The sequence below is a fragment of the Lonchura striata genome, chromosome 14 (assembly GCF_050655825.1).
Source record: "Lonchura striata isolate lonStrDom1 chromosome 14, ASM5065582v1, whole genome shotgun sequence".
NCBI classification, from domain to species: domain Eukaryota; kingdom Metazoa; phylum Chordata; class Aves; order Passeriformes; family Estrildidae; genus Lonchura; species Lonchura striata.
Genome location: NC_140716.1, coordinates 7,371,489 through 7,392,615, shown reverse-complemented (window position 1 = coordinate 7,392,615; position 21,127 = coordinate 7,371,489). Strand labels below are relative to the sequence as shown.

The window sequence follows — 21,127 nt, the reverse complement described above, 5'->3', positions numbered from 1 at the left end:
GCTCGGCCGCGGCGCTGAGGGAGCGGGCAGCGCGGCGCTGAGGGGAGCGGGCGGCGCGGCGCTGAGGGATCGGGCGGCGCGGCGCTGAGGGGAGCGGGCGGCGCGGCGCTGAGGGGAGCGGGCGGCGCGGCGCTGAGGGGAGCGGGCGGCGCGGCGCTGAGGGAGCGGGCGGCGCGGCGCTGAGGGATCGGGCAGCGCGGCGCTGAGGGGAGCGGGCGGCGCGGCGCTGAGGGAGCGGGCGGCGCGGCGCTGAGGGGAGCGGGCGGCGCGGCGCTGAGGGGAGCGGGCGGCGCGGCGCTGAGGGATCGGGCGGCGCGGCGCTGAGGGGAGCGGGCGGCGCGGCGCTGAGGGGAGCGGGCGGCGCGGCGCTGAGGGGAGCGGGCGGCGCGGCGCTGAGGGAGCGGGCGGCGCGGCGCTGAGGGGAGCGGGCGGCGCGGCGCTGGCCGCGACCCCGCGGCGGCGGAGGGGCCGGGCGGGGCCGCCTCCCCTCCGCGGGTCACATGAGAGGGGCGGGCGGCTGGGCCGAGGCGGTGGCGGCCGCCGGGGCTGAGGCTGGGCTGGGAGGGACGGGGCTGCGGAGCGCAGCGGCGGAGGTAGTAGCAGCGGAGGAGGAAGAAGAAGAGAAGAAGGAGAAAGAGAAGGAGCAGGAGCGGCCGCGAGGCGCCGAGCCGGTGGAACGAGCCCCGGGCCTCCCTGAGCCGCGGCCGCCGCGGAGCGCCCTGCCCGCGGTCCCAACATGGACGAAGAGGGTGGCGGAGGTGGCGGCGGTGAGTGCGGGGCTCGTGCGGGGGGGAGCGCGGCCCCTCAGCCCGCGCTGCGGGCGGCAGGACGGCCGGAGCCCCTGCGAGCTGCCGCGGCCCCTGCCGCCGGTGCTGCCCCGTCCTGCCCGGCGCCCCCGAGCCGAGCCGAGCCGCCGTGCCGGCGCTACCGAGCAGTGCCCGGGCGGGCCACAATGGGGGCTCTGTCCCGCGCCCGGGCAGGGTCTGGCGGGGGCGCGGCGGTCCGGGCGCTCCCGGGGGCGGCGGGGCAGGCAGGCAGGGCAGGCGTGTCCTGGCCCCGCCGCCGTGACAGCCCCGTGCTCGCTGCTGCAGCTGCTCCTCCGCTGCCAGAGGGGAAGGGGCAAAATGTGAAAAAGTACGCGTCTGGCAGTGTAGGAGAGGAGAAAAGAGTAATTGAGCTCTGTTTGTGTGTGTCATCTTAATGGAGGCTCGGTGATAATCACGGGGTGGTTCAGCCAGTTTAAACAAGGTGAACTGTTTCCAAAGGCAGCGGCGTTAACCTTGCTGGATACTACTTTTAGAAAATCCAGACTCGCATGTTGGGGAAGCTTTTATTTGTATTATTTTATCTTTTGGAGACAGGCTTGTGCGCTGCCCCAGTTTAAGGCACTGCAGACGTGCCACACGCTTCCCTCCTTTAATTTATAATGTGTTTTGTGAGTGCGTGTGTAAAGCTGCTGCCTGAAATAACCAGTTCTTGTGTATCATCAGCGATAATGGTGGCTGAGCAGGAGCTGATCCTGCCCTGGGGCAGAGGGACCGACTGCATGGCCTGCCCTGTATTCAGTGTGTCTGTGCCGTGGTGGTGCAGAACGGAGCGACGAGGGTATATCTTAAACCAAATGCTAAACAGGCGGCCTTTGAATGCGTTGGCTGATCTCTAAATAGGTAAACTAAGGGCTAAGCATTGTATGATTAATAGTTGCGTGCTACTTGTTAATTCTAAATATAATTACCCAGAACTCGGAAATCAAGAGGGTGTGGTGTTTGTTTTGACAACTTGAAAAAATAATACTATGATGAATCAGAAAAATAATTCTTCAAGCAGTGGGTTGGAAATGTGGCCATTTCTCAGCAGGCATTTCTGCTTGTTTTGACAGTGATAGACTTAACTCTTAAAACAAAACTGAAAAAGGAAAGCAAAAGACAAAGCGAGTCAGTCTTGAAAAGTTATTATTCAAAGCAGTTGAACACTGTAATTGCAAAGAGCAGAAAGCTCATTTAACTCAAAATATGTTATTTTCACAGTATTATGGACTTGCATCTGTAGTTGAGGGAAATGAACATGCTTGTTATTTGCACTTACCGTGTGTAATATAGTACTTAATCATGTGCGAAATGTAAACTAGAAAGTGGACATATTGCTGAATTAATCTTCCATAAGATGTTAAGCATTTCAAAGTTGGATTTGCATAGGGCGACAGATAGTCAGGACCTGGGGACGACACCGTCTGTGTTTAGCTGAATGCTGATTCTATATGTGAAGCCTGATTTATACCTCTAGCATGCAAGAGAAGCTGATATCACTTTAATAAACATATTGCTTTTTGGGGGTAAACTACAGTACAGTGTATTGTTGTAAAACAATCACAGACAAGTAAGACTGGAATTTTGTTTTGTAATTGGTGTATATGACATTTTACTCTGACTTCTTGTAAGTATTGCACTTTATTCTTGAATAGAGACCCAGTCTTGCTTTTTCTTAGGGATTGCTGTCATTTTGGAACACCAGGATTAGTTAGGTAATTTCTAGCTAATGAATTGGCAAGTTGTTATTTTGTTTGGGTTTCCCCCCCTTTTTTTTCTTTGATGACAGGATACGTATGGATTTGACAGCCTGTTTTAAAAGTCTTTATTGCTGTTGAGTAATGAGACTTGTGATATCTGAGCAATGAGACTCCCTTTGGAGCCTGACCAGGGCAGCCCAGTGTTTTGAACTTCTGCAGGACATTCTTAATCCTCATAAACTTGATATTATTGAATGGGAAGCTCTTACAGCTTATCACTCTGCACAGGTACTTTAGGAAGTATGCAAAATTATTTAAGGGCTGCACAGAGTCACCCTAATTAGAGACTTGAACTAGATAAGCATGTAAATATCTAGGACATTAAAGTGTGATTCAGAAGGTAAGCTGCTATTCCCAGTTCAGCTCTGCCTGCTGCGCTGCTCTTCAGTTTGATTTGCATCCTATGCTTCAGTTCTCTTATTTGTCAAATGGGGTCAGTTGTTTTACCACCTCTGTTAAAAACTGTGAATGAAAACAGAACTGTGTAAAGTTAGAATTTATTATTTTAGAATCACTCGGTGGAAGAGAAGTGCTAATTAAAGGAATTGTTCTCAGTACCTCATTTTCTTTTGTATGTGGAGCCCTAAACAGGGCCGTGCATTTATATTATACAATCCACTTCCACACAAGCCTCCCATTGACTTCAGCAGAGGCTCTGTGCATGGATTATTGATGTGATATGATCCGAGTCAGTTGGTGTTTGGCTCAACTTTCTTTTGTGTCCTGATTAAAATATCTCTGTGGTTTGCTTAGTGCAGGAAATTTCTCCTCCTCCCTCTCCCCACTTGGTTTAAAACTACATCTTGTGTGATTTGAGAGGCTTTTCTCACAGGCTCACAGTCAGGTGGTGGCAGTGCCAGTGGCCAGGACCCTCGCGTTCAATAGTGCTCTTGGTGTGGTCACACAGTGAGCGAGTGATCCTCTGTGAAAGGTCAAAATGTATAAACAAGTCAGTGCTGCAGGCACAGGATAGAGCTCCTGTTTGTTTTCTGAATTTGACTCTGCTCTTCAGTGCCCCCAATTCAATTCTGTGCCATTCCTCCAGAAAAAGACTGCAGGATTGGGTACTTACCAGCTTCTGTATGTTTGTTTTACACTGTCTTTACAAAGGGCTCTAAACCGACATGCCAGAAGGTTGAAGTCCTGCTTCTACTTGACAAATAGACCAAATTATAGCACTAATTATGGCATTGAGGTTTCCCTACTGTTCCCCAAACTCTGTGCTTTATTTCTGAATGTCGAAGCTCTTGTGGGATAGAGCAGTTGGGTTGCCAAGCTCTGTTAGTTGCTGGCTGTGCTTGCCAGTGATGGTGCCAGGTAGCACGTTGGGGCTGTGATGAGGACAGAATGAAGACAGTCCTTCATTAGGAGAGACACCAAGAGACCAGATCGTCGCACAGAGGGCTCGGGAGAGTGGATTTGCTGCCAAGCCAGACTTAGCACGATGACTTCTGTTCTTCTGCAAGGCAAGACAGTTACCTACTTATTGTAAAAGCTGTTAAATGTAACAAATGACACAGATTTTTCTTAGAAAAAAGTTTCAAAATTGATGAAAAATATATATTCATATGAGCAGGCCCATCTCTTCTTTCCACATTGTAATACCTTTCAAAGGTAAACCTTAAAGATACCAGAGGCCATGAGATCTCCTCATGGATATAGACATTTGCATTGCATTTAAGACTAATTGTGCATGTTTTCTTATTTTATGAGTTTCTTTTATTATAATCAAAGGTGTTTTAGTTCAGAAGAACATTAAATATGTTCCACTCCCTACTCATCAAAGTGGATAACTTGTACCAGTAGTTTTATTTAAAAGTTGTCCCAAAAGTCCTTCAGAGGAGGGCTTGTCATTTTAGATAGCACTTTGGGGAAATCCCAAGAATACAAAAATGCACATAAGTGTTGGATTGACCACTCCGCTTGGTTCTAGGGAGTAAAAAAGAGCAGATACAGAGATAGTTTGTTTATGTAACTTACTTTTTTGTGTTATTTTGCCGGCCAGCAGAACTGCATGCTAAGTCTCTTGTTTGCTAAATAGATATTTTTTCATGCTAAACTAATCTCGTATTTCTTTGGATTATCCGTCAGCTCAGTAGGATCTTAATTTTTAACCCAAACCCATTTAATCTGTTATCAGTGCAGTAAAAAGGTCATAATAAAGCATTATCAATTGTGTTGTACATATTAGTTATTTTTTGTATCAGAAAATGTGCTTGTTAATTGCAGTAACTTGTTAAGTTTTTCTTAGCCTTATGTTTGGTATTCTTAGCTGTGACTTGGAAGAAAATGTGCAGTTTTTGCTGACAGAGTCTCCAGAGGTGGTTGGTTGCCAAACTTGATGTATTGTTATATAATGGTATTTGGTGACATGCTCAGCAGTGTAAGCACACTGTGGATTTAGGGGAACAGTGTGCCTGTAACAGCATCTGTCTGTACTGTTGCAGCTGGGAAAGAAAGCTGTAGGATTTACAGGCAGGAACTGAGTGTATTTTGCAGAACAGCTGGGAATCACAGTAATAGCCACATGAAAGTGGGCTCCCTGTGGGCCACTTACCAAATGGATATTGCAATCTCTTAATATCACTGGAGTTCCAAGAGCTTTTACCAATTGAAGGGATGCAGAAGGTGAGACAACACAGTGATTTTCAAGATATATTCTGCAGTTCACATTACTTTTTTCAATCCCATCATATTTATTGCTTCCCCTTCTTTCTTTTCAGGATTTTGAATGTTTTTTCAAGGGAAAATGAAAAAAAAAAAAAAACAAAACGCTTTCCTCCATTTTCTTCCTTGTACAAGGTTGTGTGGTTATAGGACAAGGGTTGATGGCTTTAAATTGAAAGAGGGTGGATTTAGATAAGATTTTAAGAAGAGATTTTTCATTATGAGTGTGGTGAGACACTGGCACAGATTTCCTAGAGAAACTGTGGCTGTCCCATCCCTGGCAGCATCCAAGGCCAGGTTGGACAGGGCTTGGAACAACCTGGAATAGTGGAAGGTGTCCCTGGCCATGGCAGGGGAGTAGAATGAAAAGAGCTTTAAGGTCCCTTTCAACCAAAACCATTCTATGATTCTGCTTGCAATCTCTTTGCCCTATAAATCTCTTTTCCTAGTCCAGTAAAAGTTTGAAAAGCTTTAAAATGTTTCCCTTAAACTGTGGCTCCATCCTACCTGCTGCAATCTTCTGCCCCATTCTTTTCCCTCCCAATGCAAAAATGGTTTATTCTGATTCTTTATACACCCCATCTTTGACTCCAAGGCTAACATTTGAACTACCACTCATCTCTTCCTTGATGGAAGTCATTGAGCTGTTTGCAGTCACTCTCTGAATTCAGAGTATCTCCTCGAGGTTTATCCTAGGTCCTTTCCACACTTGTCCTGACCCCTTGTACTCAGTACATTCTCTTCTTCTTCTTTGTACTTCCAGCTGCCTCTAGTACTGTTTACTATATATTTCTTTTTGAAATCTTGGTTTGTTTTTTTTGGTTTTTTTTTTTTTTTTTTTTACTTCTTTGAAGAAGTTATCTTCTCCTCCCGTCTTACTTGTTTTTTCATTTGGAAGATGATCTTTCTACTTACAACTTTATGGTGAAGATATGCAGGACCCTGTGCTTGCTTTAATGCTCTCTTCCTCTCTACATCTTGTTTCTGGATAACCAAATTTGCAAATAAAAGTGGAACTATCGTATTAAAACTGATGACTCACAGCATATACTCTGTGTGCTCTGGATCCAGTGCCATCTGTCCCAGCTAAAATGTTGGCTTGTTTGACATCTTAAGATTGCGTAATTGTCATCTTAAGCTTAATGAGTCTGAAACAGCTCTTAATGTTGTTTCCACCCACTTCCTCTTTTTGATGTCTTTGGACACATGCTGGCATCCCGAGTGGTTATTGACAAGTAAATAGTGAGATAATGTAATTTATTGCTTCTTAGAAAATAGTCTGTAGAGAAGTTGCAATAAAAATGGCAGTGAAAGGGCAATGCAAGAGTATTGACATACTTATATATTCTCCTATGCAATGTTAATTTTCCCATTTGAATGCACAAATAAATTTAATGTGGTTATGGGATCACATTTTCTGTAGACTTCTGCATGGGACCAGCCAGCACACAGGTTAGCATTTTGTGGCGATTGAGTGAATTTGTATGGATTTTTTTCCTTCTTTTTAAAGTAATGTGATAGTTAATGATTTCTTGTTCACTTTGTCTCCCTGCAGTTCACAAGTACTTAAGCATGTATGAAAGGATTGCACTAATTTTAGTGAGGAGCTTGGACCTAATGACCATGTGCTTCATTCACAGAGGATAAAAATAAATCCTTAGCAGTTGGATTGTTAGGAAAACCTGTCAGTGTATAGAGCTGTGAGGCAGGGATCCCAGAGAAGTGAAGAACATGTGGTGTTTTACTTTATTTTATAGAAGCAAAAGAGAAGTTGTGTGAACAGATGCGCTGTTGGCATTTCTGACTTCTTCACTGTACATTCTTTTAGAGCAGTATTTTGTACAGGAAAGGTGTATCAATGAGGTAGTAAGGGTCTATTTATTTAGCCATTTGTATAATTTTAACATCTAGTAAATGGTTTTTAATTGCGTATGACTTCCTCTTAATTTCAACAACTTCATGGGAAAACTTAGTATTGCAAATTTTTTTGGACTGCAGTGTTTCCTCTTAGTGGGATAGACGTACAAAATCTGGTAGAAAACCATGTGTTTTTTGGTCCTCTGAGATTTGCCTGAAGAAGGAAATGGCTTGACCTATTTGGTTGCTATGAAGTAAAAACATTCTTGTTCTCTCTCTTCCTTTTTTTTTTTTTTTTGTGAACATCTGTGCCACATTTATTTCATTGCTTTCTGAGGTTCTTTAAGCACATTATTTGCTAATGCAAAGTTTTATTTAAAGAAAATAAAATAGCTGCTTCCACAATTTCATTGAATTTCTGATATGTGCTTTTAAATAGGTATAAGTGGGTAGGTTTTCAAAGTTGACATGTTGAAAGTCAAACACTAATGTTATCTAGTATTTCCTAGGGAAAAAAAAATGTGTTTGACAAATTCAGTAGGTTCGCACAGAGTTAACAGGAAATGTTGCATGGGAACCTTGGGAAATCTAAATCATAATCTCATCTAGGATTTGAGGGTGTTTTGATTTAATTTTTCAACAGCTTGGCATTCTTAGTGTGGTTTTTGTGATTAGCCTCATTTTCAGGTGTTTATTATAAAAATAAATAGTTGTCTTATGCCATGTGTGTAGAAGAATTGAAACTGATTCTGTTATTTAGCAGCATAATGGAAATTGTCTCAATGAGGATAGATTTTATTGATTTTACTAACAATTCTTCTGAATTCCAGAAGAAAATTCTTCAAAAAGAATCTAAGATCTGTCAATTTGTGAAAGTTGAATCTGAATTCAGATCTAGCTTTTGCTGTCATGCCCAAGGGGTTGGTTGGATTTTTTAATGTAAGTGCTTAATAAAAAAAGGAGAAATCCGTGTTGATTTTTTTAGATGAAATGTGTTGAGTGTCTGAACAAAACAAAAAAGCTGTGTGAAAATTATGAACTGTGAGTTTGCCAATCTCAGGGTAAGGAAGAAGCTAAAAGTTACTGTGGGAATTAGTTTTGGTGGCTCTTCTATCCAGCTGCTTGTTCTCACACAGTTTATAGGAACATCTTCTGTTTAGTCAAATTAGATGGAAATTGAGTGCTGTGCAAGGTGTACTTTGGCAGAAGGAGCTGATGGGTAGGAAAACAAATGTGGCCAATGTCTCTTGTGTTCACTCTTGTTCTCACACACACACATGCACAAAAAAAGGCTGAAAAAATTAGCATATGCACATAAGGGAACTGCCTCACACTGTTTTCTCTGAGAGGAGCTGTGAGATGTAATCTCTTCATGAGTCACCTCTAAGGTTTTTGTACAACTGCCTCATTAGTGTAATTTCTAGAATGCAGATTTTAATTTTTTGTTTTAATATCTGATTCATATTGCAAAATACCATTGATGCTGTTTTCTTGTTGAATTCCAAGTATTCAAGAGTCTATTTGCTGTTACATTTTTGCTTTCATGTACTGTAGATATGTTCCTTAATAAGGTCCTTGTTTAGCTCACAGTGTTGTCTGCAGAGTCAAATTCTGACATAAACAAATCCCATTGCCTTACTTACAAAGGAGGGGGTATTCTCAAAAGGGGTATTTGTAGTTGCATTAGTTACTAAAAAATAAGGAATTATGGTTGTTTGAGGCAGTGTTTCTTATATTCAGCAGTCAGATTCCAAGTAAGTTTTTTTTCTTTTTTGTCTTTCTTACTCAAGTAAATTTGTCCTAATGAACTTCCTGCCCAGTCATTCTGTTGCACTGAGGAGGAATTTTCCCACCAGGCCGTGTACTCTGAGTACAACTTCGACCACTTGCAGATGAAATTTTTGAATTTGTAAAGCTGCTGCATGTTTTTGTTCCAGCGTTGTAGCTGCCCAGCCAGGGGATGTGGAGGAAAGTTGTTTTCCCAGGAAGTTGAGGTTAAACCACAGCGGCCATAAGAAGAGGTGGTGGTTCTTTTAAGGAGAAACTCCATTCCTGGGGAAGAACTTTGCAAGTTAGATACATTTTCTGACCCTGAAACTCCTCATGTATGCAGTACAGAGGTGGGTCCTGCACAGGACCATTCTCAGTCTTTGTTGAGATACCAGAAGGACCTGGCCCCTCTCCTGTACAGGTGCAGTGCTCCTCTGGCTCTGATCCAGGCAGGAGCTGCTGTGTGCAAACCCTGTCTGCTGATGATCCATTGCAGCAGGTCTGTGAATACATCTCTGGACTTGACTGCGTGGGGTAGGTGAATGGACACCTCTCTACTGCTTTGTGCTTCTTCCTTTACGTTTTTCATATTTTTGGTTCAATTTTTTAAATGGTTTTTCTTTTAACTGAAAAGGTTCTGCTTGGTACCCACACAAAACAAGCCTTTGTTTGCCTTCAAGAGCCTTTATTGGGCTGAAATGATCCTTGCTATAATCTTGTATTTGTAAACCTGGTATATACTAATTGGTGAAAACACGCTTTGCGTTTGGTATTTGTCATGAAAATACATAAATGAGTAGTCCTTATTATGGAAGTATATGTTCATAGACTCAAAAGCAACTGTGTTACTTTATAGACTTATTTTACTTCCTCTTCTGCTATTCTGTTTGACCTACTATACCCTTTTAGTCATTAAAATTATCGCATTATGTAGCAGTATTTTAAAGCAGCATCCAACATTCATCTGGGGACAGGGAGAGTATCTGTGCTCATGTTCCCACCATCTCTTATCATTTGTGCTGCTATCATCCCTGATTTGTAGTTTGCAGATTAACCATTTTCTGAGTGGAGGTTGAAACTGGTAGTCAAGGCTAGTCAGAGTTTAGGGAATTGGCTCTTGTGTCTAGGAAAACTTTTGCAGTCACAGAAGGGAGAGATTAAGAAGTTCCAGGTATATGGGAGTAGTTTATTCTTTGTGTAGATGTTGCTGATTAATTCTGTAATCTCAGAACTGTGGGAATCTCAGGCTGAATCTTAAGTCTGTATTCTGTGTATTATGTGTGATCAGCCTTTCTAGGCAGCTGACATTTCAGTTTGCTGTACATGTTTTAGCAAGGATAGATGAATGGAGCATATGGATTTGATTATTTTTTTGGCTATAGGAAGTGGATTTCTGTGCATTAAATATAGTAACTTTCTTTTTTTAAATATCTGAGCGGAAGCTTCCCCACTCCCAGTCTCCCAGTGATTTTTTTTTTTTTAAATAAGAATACATGTAACTTTCTTCACTCTCATTTTGTGCAATGTAAGCTGGAAAGACTGCAGTGTTTAGTCTTGGTCTTGTACCAATAAATGACATAGTATCACATGAATGTTTTAAAAGATTAGGTGATATTTTATAAGAGCAAACATAAAAAAAGGACTGGTTTAAGTCTTTCTGCTGTGAATTCACTGATATTCAAAGTAAAGAGAGTATGCATTATATTATTGTTCTTGTTTGGCTAAAAACTTATTTATTTTCCTTTTGTGTCTTCTACCTGAATATTAAGCCTAGAAAAGTAGCATGTTTTATGAAGGGGAAAGGTTGGGTGAAATTGGTAATCCAAATTAAATACAAATAATACTCTCAAGTTTATAGAGCCTGTGGGTGGGTGGACTTGGCAGATCAATCCGTTGTGGTATGTTAGACTTGAAAGAGCATATGGAGATGATTATTTTCTGGCATTTTGTAGTAAAGTTTTTGAAGAAGGAAGTTTTAATTTTTTAAATTTTTTTTTTTTTAAGAAATGAGGTGAAAAATAGGAAGAACAACATATTTTACATTGAGTAGTAAAATAGTTTGTTGTAGTAGCATATGAAGAAACAGTTTATTTGGAGGTAAGCTGCTAAAAGAAATTCTCCTACTGTTTTCCTATTGGTTGTCTTGTTCTCTGAAGGCAGCCAAAGATCCTGCGCAGCTGGGACTAATACAGGATCCAGCTGTAACTTTTTTTTATTGTTGTTCAGATGTCCGGTGATGGTCAGATCTAAGTTATTGTGTGGCAATTCAGTAAAGGAAAAGGGTAGGGTGGGAAAAAAGTGACTCTCCATAAAAGTATTCCAGTAAAAGCAACAGGAACTAGGAGTATCCATTTCAGAGCTCTGCCATAAATCCCATCCTGAAATACTTAAACGCCTTCAGATTTTGCTGTAGACTTTAAGTCATCTAAGAGTTTTTGGTTAATTTTTTAAACAGAAATGAAGTGAACTGGTTGGAATGGGAAGGTGCCTGTTCTTTCAAATTACTTAATGGAAGAAGATGCTGTTTTCTCATTCACAGTACAAGGTTTTAGTCTCTTTACAGTATTGGTGCAGTATGTAATGCTACAACATGGAGTAGATTAACAGGTTTGGTTTTATTAATTTCACTAATGCTGTGTTTTGCTAGTTTTTGTTTTACAGATCCTGAGGATGTAAGAAGGGGAGATGCCTAATATTTTTCTATAGAATTTGATTTACCTTTGGCATATTTGGTGTTTCCAACTCTGTTTTTTAGGTATCTACTTTCTTTCCAAATCTTCATTCTGAACTTAACTTGCCAAAGAAGTCCATCAAATAGCTGCCTGAATTTCAGAGTTCATTTACTGTTACTCCAAGCCTTTAATTTTGACTGTCATTACTCAATCAGTTCGTAATTACACTAATCTTAAGAAATTTAAGAACTTTAATAACAATAGTATACAAATTATAAGTCCTGATTGACTGAAAGATACTTCAAATACTGTAAGTTATAGCCATCAATACTGACAGTGACATGAATTTTAAAACATTATTACAGTCTCAAACATAACCTGGATTCTGCATTTCTTTCTCTGTGCCTTAATTGGTTGTTAATTTTTTTTTTTTTTTTTTTTTTGAGGAAAAAGAAAGGATGACAATTTATGGTGGGTCTGTTGGCTGTGGGATAGCCTGGCACTTTGCCCCTCAGTACTAGAACAGAACAGCAACACCAACTTATTTTCCTTCCTGAGCAAGTAGGAGCTGATTTCTGGCTTCAGAATGGAAGTGAAATGTGGACAAAAGCTGTGCTTTAAAGGCAGAACAGTTTTAATATAAACCAACTGCAATGCAAAGTATCTGTGATGTCCTTCTTTTGCATACAATATTTTAAATTAACACCATGCAAATAATTTGCTTTACCCTTTTTTTTGACATTTGCAGGGATTAAATAACCAGTACTACATTTTATTCTTGTTTAGTAAGAATGGTAGTCAGAGTTCTTTTCTCCCTATTTTTAAAGGCTATGATCTTTATGTGAATTGTGAAGAGCCTAAAGGAATCTCTCAGTTAATTGTTTTTTTGAAGTGCAGATCAACTTCCAGAGCATTTTGCAAAATTGGTTTTATGTAGACTCTGCCAGTGTCAAAGACCATGAAAATACAGCAACTAGAATAAGAAACTTGGCTTACAGATTTGCTTTAGGATGTTTTGGCTGTATTCATGACACATTATAAGGAGTATTAAGAAAATATTTGTGGCTTGAGAATAAAATCTGCCAGCTAAGTTGAAGAAAGTAGTATGATAATGTCTTGTATCTTGGAGAGGGAGAGAACACTGCCCTGCAACTATTACTGTATTGTGTTTTTCTCTGGAGCTCATATGGGCTTAGGAGATCTGATTTTGTAATGTGATGGGAGAACATCAAAAGGTCCTTCTCACATTGGAGAAATAATAGTACAACAATTCTAGCAAAGTTTTGGCTTTTCACTACCTCATTTTACATTTTGAAGAAAGGGTTTCCTGCTGAACAAACACATGTTAGTCTGATAGCATTTTCCTGTATTTGAATTGTGAACAGTCAAATGACTCAAAAAAATGTATGTTGAAGTAGATACAGGGTTTTAGCATAGAATATGTGCATACAATAAATCTATTCAACTAATCAGTCTGCTTCCTTTCATTTCCACCCCCTTACAGCTGGAAGTTCATCAGCTTCTGCTACTATATCTAGCTTCCTCTCGAGACTTTCTGGGATAGAGTTAACAGTGGTGGCAGACATTAGTGAACAATGTTGTGATTATATTCTGTGGGTCTGTATAAGTTGTCATTTTCCATTGGTGCTATTTCTAATGGAAAATATGTCATCTATTTAGTACAAGCATATTATGTGTGCCGTGCGAAGTGGCATGCTGCAGGATTTAGTGAAGCATGTACATCATCATTAAATCAGTATAAAATATTTCTAGATTTCATTAGCAACCAATTTGGCATTTAAAATGGAAAATTTATGATAAGGTTATATTCTCGTAAGTTCTTAGCTAAGGTAACACAGAATGGCTGGACTTTCATTGTTAGTTTGTAATTAATTATGCTTTGAGGTTCTTTAGTGTATGTTAAGACACTGCTTTGAGGTACAAAGAATGGAAGAATTCAAAAAAAGAAAAATTAAATTCTTCCAGTTGTCTTACCAGTTGTGAACTTGATGATAAAATACTTGCAGTCGGATCTAATGGAATTTAATAGCCTGATTAAAAACTGGTATAATTTATTTTTGTTTAACTTCTTTCTTTAAAGGACCGCAATGTAATTTTTCAGAAACAGCTTCTGGACATTTGGAGATCCTGGTTAAACATCTGCAGGGGCAGTTGAGTATGGCACTTAGGTGTTCTGGTTGAGCTTCAGATGCTTCAATAAAGTTTCAAGGTCCACTTTATTAAGACGTTTTAAAAAGGTAGAATAGATGCTATGATTCAAGAATCTTTTAGAAGTAGTTTTGGTATGATTTTCAAGTGGACTGTAGACTGCTGTCTGTGCAGATGTATGTCAGAATTATTTGGGGACAAAAGTCTAGGCTTAATAGTGCCACTTCCTTTATTACCAACCACTTCTTTCAGTGTTCAGGAAATCATTTAAACAATAAAGAGTTTACCTGTGAATGGTGTTCTCCAGGTGGTTTGTACTCACTGCTGCATTGTCCATGTCTGTGATACACAGAAGAATTTCTGAACTGCATTAGTAAGTTTTCCCCCTGTTCAGTATGTGAACTGTGTCACTGGAGCTGCAGACACTGTTGCTACAGACTGTTTAACAGAAGTTATAACTTGGTATTTCTGGCTGCCCTAAGGCAAATTTAGGATAATTGCAAGTATGTTAATAGGAGTCAGATTTTTTTCAGTCTTACACAAAGTTTGTCTTTGTATAATGAAAGCTTGTGCCAGGTAGAACACTGCTCTGAAGGCACTACCTCTTTGGAAAGGTGTTTAGCAGAGTCTACATCTGACTATGCTGTAAATGGAACTGGTATGTGCAGGTGAAAAATCAGGATTTGCTCTAGGTTTTACCCATTTAGGAAGTGATATCTTTTATTGTTACCTTTTGTGCCGTGTTGAGCGGTCCCAGAACTAAAACACTTAGTCCTCCTTAGATGTTTCATAGTCAACAGAAATATTTAGTCTTTGAGCATGACAGGATGAACTGGAAATCTTAGAAAAAATGTTCACTGATAGGACCAGTGGGAGTTGGTGGACTTAAAAACAAGATTGAGGGTTGAATCCCAGTTAGTTGCTTACATTTTCAGTGAAAATGCTGAATCTCAGAGACACTGAGAGCAGTAAAACTAAATTGCTTAGATCTTTGAAGTTGTATGGATATGATTTTTTTATTTTTAGGTACTTAGCTGAGAAAAATGACTAAGTTACTTCAAAATAAAGTACAAAAGATTATGTGTTCAGATTATTTTTCACTGATCTCTGGAAGGAATGCAGTGATTATTTTTCACTGATCTCTGGAAGGAATGCAGTGATTTTGCCAGTAAGGGGCAAAGAAAACAGCTTAGAAAGGGCAATGTAATATTTCAGCAGATTTAGTTGAAACCGTTGGGGAAAGTTTAAATAGGAAGAATGTATTTATTCAAATGAGTTTTTGATCAGAATGCCAGGAGTATGAAAAACCTTTATTTTTGTAACATATAACTTATGTCTGTACTTAGAAGAATTTCAGCAGATGTTGAATGTGCTCTATTTTGGAAATATGGTGAAGCAGATTTGGTATGACTGCTGATGGGCTTTTGCCAAGCAAAGAATGAGAGACCAGGGGTTTGACCTTACGGTAAGTGGATCCATCCAACAGACTTGTTATCAGTGGGCCAGATAAAAAGCTCTTTTATATTTGAATTAGTGACCTGTCAAGCTAATTGTTTCATGGTGTGATGGCAACCAACAATTCACAAAAGCTTTGTGTACTCTTTTCTGATGAATCTGAAAATGTTTTGCAGTCTTAAATGAAGCTTTGCTATTCCTTCACCAACAAATCTTAGTAAATTCCTGACTCTCTCTGTGCCCTCTCAGACTTCAGGCAATGTGACCAATGAGCCTGCTGATGTAATAGTAAGAAACTGGAGCATTTCAAACCTAAGATAGCCAAGCAGCAAGGTGCTGTATTAGCTGTAGTGCATTTCTCTCCAAGTATTGCAGCTCAGTGGTTTCCATAGAAAGTACCACAGTTACTTTTTCAGGAGGAGACTGCAGGAATTTCAAAGGCTTACACAACATCAGGCTTCACATTGTGCACAGAGTTGTGCATCCTGGAATCTGTCTTGTTTTGGGTGAATATAAATGCTGCTCAAGCAGTTACTTGATAGATGAGCAGTCCTGTGTGGCACTTTGTAGCTGCCTTTGGGACATTCCTCAGGGAAGGAAGATTGCTTTCAAATCCAGCAGTTGCTCCACCTCCTTCAGCGTGCAACCGATCTTGGAAAATGAATAAATAGAAAGCTTCTGCAATAAATACTGTTCTGAAATCTAACTCCAGAGCTGTGTCAGGCAGGGATGGGGGAAGGGGAAAAATCAACTTTGCCTTGCTTTTTCTGAAAATTGGATTGTGTGCTTTAGAAACAGCCGGCAATCCTAAGTAATGGCTAACGCTCTTCACTAATGAGCACAGTGCTGTGAGCAGATCCCCTATTGCCAAGAGTAGATGTTACTGGAAATTTGTGACAGAAAGCCTGTCTGAGCCCAGCTGTTTTGCTGGGAACATGGTAGGTCTGATGAGCTGTGTCTGAATGTTGAGCAGGATTTGGGGGTATTGCTGGTGACTGACCACAGGGTCTGGGCTCCAGGACCCCCCTGCAGCTGCTCTGTGACATTCCTGTCAATTTTCCATGCTGCTCCTCGAAATGGATCTGACAGGAATGTCTGCTACTACTCTGGTGTGTTTGCTTTTCAAGTCTATTTTCCAAGATCTATCTTAGGAAAAAATGTAGGTACCTGCCAGCCAACCACTTCCTCTTTCCAGTAACTCAGGGTGACTGGGGAAACACAGTCCTTCTGTAAGGGTAAAGTTGAAACACGTTGCTACAGTCTTATTCTTTTTTCCTTCTCATACCATTTCAAAAGCTGAAGGAATTGGTGTTTTTGTTTGCCTCTTCCTCATGCAGATTGTGATGAAATGACCTCTGCTTTCAGGAGGAGTTGTCCCATCCTTGGTCTGAGTTGCTTGGATCCTGGAGCTGAAAGAAGTCTAAATTGGCAGCAGGACATGTCTGGTTAGTCCAGTTGTTCACAGGGACTACTGGGACTCATGCACCAGTGGGAGATGAAGTGTCCCTGCTTTCCTTTTCATCCAGACATACTCCTTGAGATGGCTGGGAGAAAGAGTCCTCTCCTGACTGACGAGGAAAAGAAGTTGACAGAGTATTTGCTCTTTTCCTGTCAGTAGTTTAAACTTTGCCTTACACTCTACAGAGCTGCTGGGAGTCATCCTAAACGTGCTGAAGTGACCACAGAACCAAATCTGAGCAGTGGCTGCAGTACTTCAGGTTATCCTGCTTCCCAATGTGTATGGCCTCCCACTTGTTCCACCCATTTTCCATCAGCAGTCTAAGCAAGCCACTCTCCTGTGCTGGTCATCCAAAGAGTTGCTTAAAGATAAAGTATTTTTCAATTCCTGTCAGTGTTGTCTGTATGCTTGGCTCAATCAGAAGTGAGCTGAGCTGTCACAGAAATTAGTCCTGGGACCATCCAGTCCCTTTCCATCCAGTCCTTTGTATAATTCTGTCTAGTAATACACTACAGTTGTATTGGGCAAAACCATAAATGCCTCAAGTTAAAAGGCACATCTTACTTCTGTTGTGTGGCTTAAAAGATCTTACTTGTGGAAAGCTATTGCATCTACACATTTCAATTTCAGAATTTTCTCTTTTTGCTGCAGGCAAGCAAAATCTGCTGCTCTTTTGCTGCCCTTTCTTTGCTCTGTAGTGAATGAAGGGCTTCAGCTAAAGACATGATATCTCTAATGTGACACTTAGCTATGCTGTGCATAGTTGGCATGGTGATCTGTTCCTTTCACCTCCTATATAGTGTTGAGGGGGAGCCCTGATTTCCTTCCCGAGACTCCCACTTGAAAAGTGGCTGTTGTTCTGCATTTTCAGTGGATACACAATGTGCTATCAGCTGCTGTCCCTGGTCTCCCCACATGTTATTGCTGGATCATTCTCTTCCTCAGGGGGTGCTAAAATTTTTTGTGACCTGAATCTTGCCATGAAAGCGTACAAAAGAAATTCAGAATTTGCAGACTTCCACTCTGTAAACACTCTGTAAAATTCGTGTTAATGCATGCTATAAATATAATGTACTAGAAGCAAAGGCTTTCAAATGCAAACATCCAGAGAAAATTTGTTTGATTTCAGCCATGGTACTACCTAAGTTCTGCATTTTTTTCTCCAGTTTTGCACATACAAATGCTCCACAGAGAGAAAATTATGACTGAGCTTTCCCGAAATTACTTATCTGTGAGATTTTGCTGTGCAGCATAGATAATGAGAAGGGAGGAAAAAAAATTGTTTCTGTTTGACAGTATTTTGTTGGTTTGATGCAGTGTAAAGAAAAAGCTTGTGGCGCTTTGTTTTGGAAGAGTGATATCTGTATTTATAATGGTGGTATTACTACACAAAGCTGATTCTGGTCACCCTTCCTCATTATTTGCTGTGCAGAAAAGAAATCAGATGCAATCATTTTGTTAAAAAGCTGAAAGCAGAGTAAGAAAATTTTAAGGCATTGATGGCCCCACTGTCCCTAAGCCAGCAGCACAATACAAGATTGTGCATTTTTACTTACAGTGCTTGGCACTGCACAGCATTGTATTTGTCCCACATTACTTCAACGTTACTGTTTTCCATGTTGGAAGGGGACTGTGATGTTAAGATGTGATAATGTGGTAGTGTGTAGCTGTAACACTGAAATCAGAATGGTGATTCACCAGAATTCCTGAATAGTAATGGGTAACTGATGCTGGTGAAGGCACATGTTATGTTGGATAGTATTTCCTCTATCTGTGCTAATCTGTTCATAGTCCTCTCTGAAACACACACTACTACAGTGTGGCCAGTATCTCCTTTTTTAATTTCCACATTAGCTGGCAAAAAAAATTTCTGCACTTCTTAAATATGCATGGATATGCATATTTTTAACACTTTCTATTATTAATGGAAGTATTAATGTATTTGGGTAAGAGACTTAAAATGTTAAATTAAACTCAGCTTTCTTTTCATATTCAGTAATTTGTATTTACATATTTTAGAAAGAAAAGTTGGCCTAGAAGCATCTTCTGATCTTGAAGCAAGAGTAGAGTGACTTCAAAAGAAAAATGCTTCTGAAAGGAAATCTATGCTTATCTATTATTAATATCAGGTTGAACTACTTTTAGTATTTAGAGAATACAGCCTGTAAGGGTGGGGTTTTGGGGCTGAGCTAAGCTAGTTTTAGGGTTGGCTGACCTCAAGGGGATTGCTGTCCCCCTGTACCTTTGTGCTGCCAAGAATTTCTGCTGTGCCTGTTTTGTTGTCTTGGGTAATTCTGTGGTCCCTTGGTGAAAGCATTTGCCCTGCTAAACAGGGGAAAAGCCAGCTCAGAAAAAAAAACAGGTCCCAGGCATCGAATGGCAAAGCAGTGCAGGAACGTTGAGGAGCTACCTCATTACCTGTGAAATCTTGCTCAGACCTTGTCCCCTTGTGTTTTTTCTTTGATTTCCCCAAGTGATGCTCCTTTATGTGATTGAAAGTCGTTCTTTTGTTTTGTTTAGTTACTGCAAAACATTTGGCTTCCTAATGGAAATACATAAAACATTGAAATAAGACACACTGTAGAATTAAAGGAGGTCAGTATAATATAATCATGACCTTCAGTACTGCCTGCTCATGAAAATAAAGAGCATGGACAGAAAAAAAAAAATACTCATTAACTTAAACACACCCTGCTTTCTAATGGCCAGTATCTGTGTCAGAGGCCTAATTAGGAGCTCAAAAGCAAAGGAGGTGCCTCTCCAGTTTCTGTGGGTATATCTGAAGATTGGAGGTTGCTGTAAAGCCCCTCTTTGTGCTTTGGTGCCGTTAAGAAGGGCAGCTCATCGCTCCCAGGCAGGATTAGCAGCTCATGCGAGAGCTCTGGGAAGCCTTTCCCTCCCTGCTCCCCTGCACAGCTGTTGGTGCTCTGATCTCTGCTCACATTTGTAAAGACACATCTGCTTTTGCTGCTGGCTCCTCTGCCTTCTGTACTCCACAGACAGAAACATTTGCAGGTACCATGGCAAGGCATATCAGTTGTGATATCTGAAGTAAGATGGTTTTTGGGAGGCAGGTAAAATTTTCCTTCCCTCCAAATCGGTGTTATCTGGACCCTGATTTTGCACAATTTCGCAGCTGCCTACTTTCTGCTTGACTAGAGAGGCTAACACATTAACAAATTATGTAGGGGTATTTCTGGCCAGAACAAAAACATAATCTTGCCTTATTTGAAGTAATTCTTAGGAATATAAGAAATACTGTTTGTTTTTTACAAGAGATGGTTTCAGTCTTGATGGTACTATCACCCTGCTGGACCTTCTCTGTATAGAACAAAAAATGTATTTCATATTTCCAATATTGTTATGCTTTTATCTGTTTTAAAAAAAACCTACACAAATGAGTACCACTGATATAATAAATCTCCTGTGCAGCAGAAGTAAAAGAAAATAATCTCAAAGGTGTAGCAAGTCAGAGGGAAACTATTTCCTCTAAATTCCTGAAAATGTATTTTTATGTGGTATTAATATTTATAGGGTTCCCCCTTCCTGTTATTAGAAGCACAAAATTATAATATCTTTACTGTAACTTTCCTGCAAAGTATGTCCTTATCCTAAAGAAAAAACTGTTTTCAGGAACATCTTGTAATGGTGTGATTTCCAGCAGCTGAACAATGAGAATGATGGATGTGCGTTGGAGGTTCTCTTCTGGGTTTGGCCACTAATGTGATTTCTGGCCACAGAGTCCCTTGTGATTGAAAACTCAAAATAACTCTGCAAGCCATGGATTCTGTCCTAGATTCCTCATACCACCAACTGGTGATTTTTTTGTATGTAAAAGGATATTGTGTACAGGATTATTTTCCCCATTAATGGGAGTGTCATTGCTCCTATGCTGGAACATGCTCTGCGGTGACTAAAAAGCAGATTCACTTAGTAAGGTAGTTAAGGAAGCAGCCAAATCCAGCTGGTTTTACTGATGGAATTTAGTGTAGCTACAGTTTGTTTCTGCCTATGAAGTGAATCTATTCAGAAGGATGTCCTCCTACGAAAACTTCTATGGAATTTTTAATAGCCAGAAGTGGTTGGAGCATTGTTTATACATCTTGTCTGAAAGCTGGAAAATGTTCCTGTAATCAAGTTTTTAAAAAAAGGGAACATGTAGGGGGAAAGGAAGAGAGAATAGCCTGAGAATATCCGTTGAGGCAAATGTTCTGAGACAATCAGATTTGTTCTCAGAGATGAATGTATATTATTTTAAAGGCCAGAAGAAACATGTCTGCTCATTTTGTGTATGAGTGAGGAAAGGTTTGTTTAGTTTAAAGCCTTGCATTGTATAAATATCTTTACACTTGCAAGATGTTTCAACTGCAGCAAAATTAAATTCCATCTAATTGTTTTTTTGCTTGGAATGCAAATACTGAAGACCACTTATTTGGGACTGACACAGAAGAAGGAAAATGTTTATAAAACCAAGAAGTTAGCTGAGCAGTGAGAGTCAGCGTGTTGTATTGC

At 40.5% G+C, this 21,127-nt stretch overlaps 1 protein-coding gene across 2 annotated transcripts in view; it reads left to right on the top strand.

Moving 5' to 3' along the window:
• The first annotated feature begins 508 nt into the window (after nucleotides 1-508).
• The window catches only part of CYTH3 (cytohesin 3), a 45,570-nt gene continuing 24,951 nt past the window's right edge, over nucleotides 509-21,127 (top strand). Inside the window, exon 1 of one of the 2 annotated variants that reach the window (XM_031506166.3) lies at nucleotides 509-767. In XM_031506166.3, coding sequence (XP_031362026.2) covers nucleotides 737-767 — 31 coding nt within the window. In that variant the 5' untranslated portion in view covers nucleotides 509-736. Of the gene's footprint in view, nucleotides 768-16,389; nucleotides 16,602-21,127 lie in introns of those variants that run through there. The other variant, XM_085592247.1, reaches the window with a different exon arrangement.